Source organism: Anolis sagrei, chromosome 2 (genome assembly GCF_037176765.1).
Source record: "Anolis sagrei isolate rAnoSag1 chromosome 2, rAnoSag1.mat, whole genome shotgun sequence".
Taxonomy (NCBI): Eukaryota; Metazoa; Chordata; class Lepidosauria; order Squamata; family Dactyloidae; genus Anolis; species Anolis sagrei.
Window position 1 is genome coordinate 38772406 of NC_090022.1, and position 7120 is coordinate 38779525.

General features: G+C 42.1%; 1 protein-coding gene across 1 annotated transcript; it reads right to left on the minus strand.

Annotated features, from left to right (window-relative positions):
• Window positions 1-3726: 3726 nt before the first annotated feature.
• Window positions 3727-5037, minus strand: LOC137096176 (uncharacterized protein F54H12.2-like). Its single transcript, XM_067464779.1, has one exon. The coding sequence runs from the start codon at window positions 5035-5037 to the stop codon at window positions 3727-3729; it is 1311 nt and encodes a 436-aa protein (XP_067320880.1).
• Window positions 5038-7120: the final 2083 nt, after the last annotated feature.

Genomic DNA, 7120 nt, shown 5'->3' on the forward strand with positions numbered 1-7120 from the left:
CACAAATGCTGTATGTCTCTATTACAAGCCTAAAGATGGGGAAACTGTGAAATATTATGACTTTACCAGTCTGTATCCCTATGTCAACAAAACAAAAGAGTACCCCTTGGGGCATCCTAAAATCATCTACAAGGATTTTAAGCCCCTTTCAAATTATTTCGGACTGGTAAAAGCCAAGGTTTTTCCCCCTAGAAATCTCTATTTCCCAGTTTTGCCTTCCAGAATCTCTGGAAAACTCATGTTCGTCCTGTGCTCAAGCTGTGCAGAAACCCAACATCAGGAGCCTTGTGACCACACAGATGAGGAGAGAGCGTTATCAGGTACATGGTGTACAGTTGAGTTGAACGTAGCTATAGCAAAGGGTTATAGAGTTGTCGAGATTTTCGAGGTCTGGCATTTTGAGCGTCGTTCTGTAGATCTGTTTTCGGAGTATATAAAATTGCATCTTCGTCAAAAGCAGGAGGCTTCAGGTTACCCTCAATGGTGTGTAAGTAAGCAGGATAAATCTAAGTATATAAGGGATTATCGTGCACGGGAGGGCGTGCGTTTACGTAGAAAGGAAATTGCGGTGAATCCTGCAAAGCGTCAAATTGCCAAATTGTTTTTAAACTCCTTGTGGGGAAAGTTTGGGCAGAGAACAAATTTAGCAGCCACAGAAGTGCTGAGAGATCCGGAGGATTTCTTTCAAATTCTATTTTCTGATGCCTATAAGGTGTCTATGTGTGAGTTTCTGGATGAAGAGGCTGTCTGTCTCTCGTGGAAATATTCCGACGATCGTGTGACAACCTCTGGGAGAAAAAATGAATTCATAGCCTGTTTTACCACAGCATATGCAAGGCTTGAACTCTACAATTTGTTAGATAGGTTAGACAGACGTGTTTTGTATCATGACACAGACAGTGTCATTTTTGTAAGTAAGGAAGGTGAATGGGAACCACCTCTAGGGGATTATTTAGGGGACCTCACAAGTGAAATTCCGCCAGATCAGACTATTACAGAGTTTGTCAGCATTGGTCCGAAATCCTACGGCTATAAATTGTCTGATGGTACAGCTTGTATGAAGGTAAAGGGGATCACCCTGAATAGCGCGAACTGTGAGAAAATTAATTTTACTAGTCTTAAAGACCTGGCATTTGATTACGTCTCAGACAAGAAAGATGGACAGCCTCGTGAAATTGTGATACATCAGCCAGGTATTGTTCGAAATAAGCACCAGTGGACGCTTCACACGAAAACTCTCAAAAAAACTCAGAAGGTTGTATTTGATAAAAGAGTGATTAAGGAAGGGTTTACAACACTCCCTTATGGATACTGAATTGGAGACACGTTGGCAGCACCCCTTCTCTGCAATTCTCGCTGGTCCTAGCGGATGTGGCAAAACGTATTTTATAAAAAATATGTTGGATCATGCTGAAAATGTGTTCTCTGTACTACCGCAAAATATTGTGTGGTTTTACAATTGTTGGCAGCCCCTGTACAATGAACTCCAGTGTAAATACGTCTTTATTCAGTTTGTGCAGGGATTACCTGAAAAATTTGATGATGATGAATTGTTACCAACCAATAAAGTCAATTTTATCATTATCGATGATTTGATGCAGTCTGCTTGCAATAGCATTGGTTTGGAAATGTGTTTTACACAGTATGTTCACCATCGGAATATAAGTGTTTTCCTCATCACACAAAATATTTTTTGCAAAGGTAAAAGCAACAGAACCATCAGCCTTAATGCAAAATATATGGTGCTATTTAAAAACCCTAGGGATAAACTACAGATAGCAACCCTGGCCCGTCAGATGTACCCGGGAAACACACGTTTTTTCATGGAATCTTTTTCTGATGCAACAAGTAAACCTCACGGTTATTTAGTGGTAGATTTGCACGGTACTACACCAGAAGCGTACAGATTAAGAACCGGAATCTTTCCGCCAGATTGGCCTGTGGTATATTTGATGAAGAAAAAACCACAGAATCACAAACGCTCTTTGTTTTAAACAACATAGCACCAACAGACAGCTGCTCCTCCACCGGTGCATCATGTCCAACCGTGTAAAGAGAAACCTTGAACTATTAAAACTGCTTATTAAGGTACCCCCACGTCAGAGAAAAGCCATATTGTGCACGGGCTCCAACGATTTAATTGCTACTCTCTCAGAAATAGCCCTCAATACTTTAAAAGGAAACATCCCTTTGGCTCCGCATCAGCTACGAACGTTGAGAAAAAGACGCCGACTTATTAGAATTCTGGGAAACAGCAAAGTGTCTCTTCAGAAAAAGAAGGCTCTTGTGAAACAGTCTGGAGGGTTTTTGGGCCCACTGCTAAGTTTTGCGGTTCCCCTGTTAACCGGGCTTTTAACAAACCACTGATGGAACACGCTGAAAAAATGTATTTGGTCCCCAGCCGTCAGCTGGATCAATTAAGAACCCCACTTCCAAAGGATGAAAACATACGAACTACAGCTATCTCATCCTTAGATAGAGAAATGCAGGGGATTCTACACAGGACTGATTTATCCGAACATGAAAAAGCACGACTCTACAATACCTTACTTCAAAAATATTTAACCCATGTAAAACAGAGGGATGCTGAGAAACAAAATTTAAACCTGTTTCTACCTGAACCAACTGCTGAAGAAACAACAGACCCCTTTGCTGACAACGTGTTTCGTGAAGTGGTAGACAGCCTGCCTGTTAGATACAAGAGTCACGCAAGATTGATACTCAACAAATTAACCCTAAACAGGAATATTTCTACATGGGATGATAAAGGATCCTTCGTGTATAAAGGAGAAGTCATTCCTGGATCTAACATCCTGGACTTAGTCAAAGCTGCAACTCAAGCTAATGCGGTTTCTGTTACACGTCTCCCTAAAGGGTGGGATGTTTTTATGAAAGCCTTGGCTGAAATAAACACCCCGACATCCGCGATAGGTAATACGACCAATCGACAACTCTTGGATTATTTAAAAAACCCATCAGCTTCACCCCCAACTCAAAGACGTAAATCTTCTAGGGAGCATAGGCAAGCTAGCTCTCCTACCTGGCTTAGCTTATAATACTTTTATTTTAACCGAATAAAATACTTCTTTTCTTAAATTCTGTTTTATTGTCAATGCCTGTTCTTTTAAAAAGAGAAAATAGTGACACACATCATATTCCAAAAGCACCCTAGGAGGGTTGTTTATTAAAAGACGTTTATGAAATGCGCTACAAGACATACAATGTTGCATCGTTTGAAACATTTCTGAGGAACGGGTCCTTGTGTTCATTTTCTTCACAAAACGCATAACCATTTTGTCATTTTTATCCAAATCGTCGGAATATAAGGCGCTAATGTTTTTAAAGGGGACCCCCATACATCTTTGATGAATAAAAAAAATGCAGTGATGTCCGCATACAACCGAGTCTGAGGCCTGTACAGGTTTGCATTGAAACACAGTTTTGCTGGCATTTCTTCTTAAAAAGTTCACAATGGTTTTGGGAAACAAAGCATAGTCAGGAGGGTGTCCATATGAGTCAAAAAATTCGGCTGTCCTTTCATCCGGTAGGTAAACAGCTAACCAGTGTTCTCCTGGAAGGTTATGGGGGTGAGTATTGATAATCAGCGCAACTGGTCTTTGCTGGATGTGCTTTCTTGGAAGTTTGTCACAGGGTAACACCCCATAGAAAGTGTTTTGAGTATCGGGGTTTGAGCTTAGTAGTCGAGTTAACTGCAGGCTATCCATTTCACATATAATCAAACAAGACGTTTCTCCTGTGATTTATTTCTATCACGTTGTCAAAAACGCCGTAAACCACCATATTGACGGTTGTTGGCAGAGGCTTGGCGAAACGCAGCTCTGCCCTCAGGTTTCCAGTTTTAATCAGCGAGTAATGGTCTGCACATTCTTGATCCGGAGTCAGGTCAAATGCAAAGAGTGTGTAGCCTTTTGCATACTCCTCACGGTTAATTAAAAGTGCACTGTCTCTCATGTGTTTGCCAGCAGTCTGAACTAAACTCATATATTCTCTCACACAATTATCCTCTTCAAAATTGGGTTGAAATGGTTTCATAGGATACTGCTCACCATCCAAGTAGAGTGCCGCAAAATTGATGTCATAATGCTTAAAGTTGAAAGGGTTTTTAGTGTATGACCCGCTGAAAGCATCGTTATCAACGAGCCCTAGCACCACCTGTTTAGGAAGTTGTCCCAAAAACAGGTTCTCTTGATTGGAGACACGGCTCCCTACAGGTATGCTGAATACTTTCATGCTTACACGGTCCACGGGGTATTTGGCATTAGATGTCAGGAGGGCTTCAGCGTGTCCTAGGCGGACGCCTGGTGTCAATTTCACTTTTTTGACAAAGAGGGAGGCTGATAAAATCTGTAATTTGTAATGCCTGTTTGCATCGTTGCTCATTAAGCAGAAGGCATCTTTATTGCGGGTGAGTTTAATTTTCACATCAACACCGTTCAGCAGCAGTTTTTCTTGGAAAAACAAGTCAGCATGGAGATGACCCATCAAGTCTATTTTTTTACTACCAGCTCCCAGGAATGCTCTTTTGCTAAAACCTTTATTTGCCCCATCCAGAGCCGTAATCTCGTGTTCCGCTGCATTGTCTTTATAAAAAGCCCCGGCCGTAAATTGCGTGGCTAGTGTGTCTTCACAATAGTTCAGCACGGATTCAATGTATGCTCTGTAAGGATAGCAGTTGTTACTTTGGCTGATGAGTCGGTCCCCTAAAGTCACATCTAACTGGCTGAAAATGGAGGCTATCGGGTAATTCACGAGACCTACCGCAGCCCCGTTAGCCAGGTTTGATCCGTCTTCATTCACTACTTTGCACGTCAGATATAAAAGCGTGTTGTTGAGATCCATATAGTCTTCGCCATTTCCGGCAATAAAAAAGTCCAAGGGTGAGGATTCTGTGAGAGCGGTTAATGGTGGAACTTCAATATAAAGGCTTCTCTCAATACTAGTTTGTGTAGGCCCAATGTGAAACAAATCAAGTTCGGATTTGGTGCACTCTTCAGAACAACCGTGAATAAAAGCCATGCTGCCGTTTTAGAATATATCGTTCGTAGACTGTATCCTCCTCCTCTTTCTACCTCCTCGACGCTTCTGGGGTTTCTTTCTACGTTGCACTTTCCTTTTAATGGGTTGAGGAGGGCCTTTCAATCTCTGTTGCGATGCTTTTCTTTTTAACCCTCTTCTCCTTCTAATATACATAAGCCCCGATCCCTCTTGAGGGTTTGCAGGTCTTGTTCTGTTTAGAACAGCTTGGGTGATATGACCGACCATGTCGTTGGCTATATTACGAGCGGCTGTTTTAGCGTGGGGTTTAATGATGTCAAAGCCTCTTCTCAAAAGCGGTACAGCTTTTCGGAAAAGGCTTCTGAAAATCCCACCTAGGCCCGAGCCATACATTTGTGGAATACCATGATACCCCGGTAGACCGTTTCCAGCTTGTGCCCTGTAATAGTTTTTATAAAGACCAGGGTCCCCATAGGATTTCAAGATGACCATTTTAAAAATCCTAGGTCCTCCTGGGGCGGAAGTGAAGCTTCACGATCACCTTTCCAAAACGAAATGGTACATTTTTGTTCTGGTCTGACTTTATCTCAACAGTGAGAGTGTCTATGTGGTGTTTGCTCACGGGGATGTAGTGGGGTTTATCGTAACAGATGTTGATACGATCATTATTCTTCCCTTGCACCGGCACACATCGCAGCAGAGGAACGTAGAAATCCCCAACGAGCTGGTGCTCCACTATATCGGTGTAAACATATAAGGTGTTGAAACCTCCTGTGATGTCTGCTGAGAAAGCTGACTCATTGGCCGGAATGTTGGGGGGCAGCCCTAATATATACTGTAATTCCTTATCAGCTACTATCTTATACTTATTCTCGGGTTTAAGTAGGACCCTTCTGCTCACTGGTTCATATTTAAGAACCGCATTCAGTGGGTTCCATCGTGCTGTAATGCGTTCGTTCATATATCTCAACAGCTCTGGGATGTTAGAATAATACCCATTCTCCAGAAAGAAGACCCACTTCTTTTCTTCTTGTACAATAGTAAAAGTTGGGTGGGTCGTCAGATTATCCCAGGTGTGAGGATACTGTATTTCAACTAGTCCTACTTCCCAGGCCCCCGAGAGCTCTAGAGGTTTTGCTAATGATATAGTGAAGCTTGAAATGGAGTTCCCGGGAAAGGCTATAGCACTCGCATTGCTAGGTAATGTGACATAAAAACCACCATCCCCCATTTCTTTCCTTAGGAATAAAAAGCTCTCAGCTAGGCAAGTTCTGTTACTTCGGAAGCCTGAACCCAACTGTTGAACTTGCTAGGCCATCCTAACCATTTCACTAAGCATTGCTTTCTCGCCCCCTGACCTTTTGTGGCTAGAATTTTTTCAATCCTGTAGATGCAGTCTTTGTCTGTATTAATCTTTTGCAGTTCTTCAGTATAAAAGCTGCCTATGACGTCTTCACCCCCATAATCTTTCAAAAGAAACACTGGCTTGTCTGTTTTTTGAAGAACCTTGTCCACAATGAATATCTCCGTGGTAAAGTTCTGTTCATACCCCTTAGCAAATTTACCCTTGCTTTTGGAAATCCTCACGTGGTCTCCTTTTCTGATTTGGTTTGCTTTTACCTCTATTCTTTTCACAGGGGTCCCATAAACGTGCCTCCACACTGTTAATGCGTTGGAGCCGTTAACATCTACAGGTCTTGCTTTGATAGTACGGTGAAAACTGTGGTTATAAGTTTTGAGTAACAAAGGCAGAACATCAATGTAGGTAAAAGTGTTATGAGCTGTGAAATATCTCCACATTTTTGTTTTTAAAGTTCTGTTAAATCGCTCCACTACTCCAGCTTTAACCTCATTGTTGGTGACAAAGTGATGGACCCCATGATGTTTCATAAGCGTGGATACTGACTTGTTTAGAAACTCACGGCCCCGGTCTGTCTGTAATTTTTCAGGTTTTCGACCATCTTGTGTAAAGATTACATTAAGCCCCCCTGCCACCTCTCTAGCTGACTTATCCTTCAGAGGTACTCCCCATGCGTATTTAGACAGGATGTCTATCACTGTTAAAATGTATTTGTAACCACGGTTATACTTTGAAAGTCGCTGC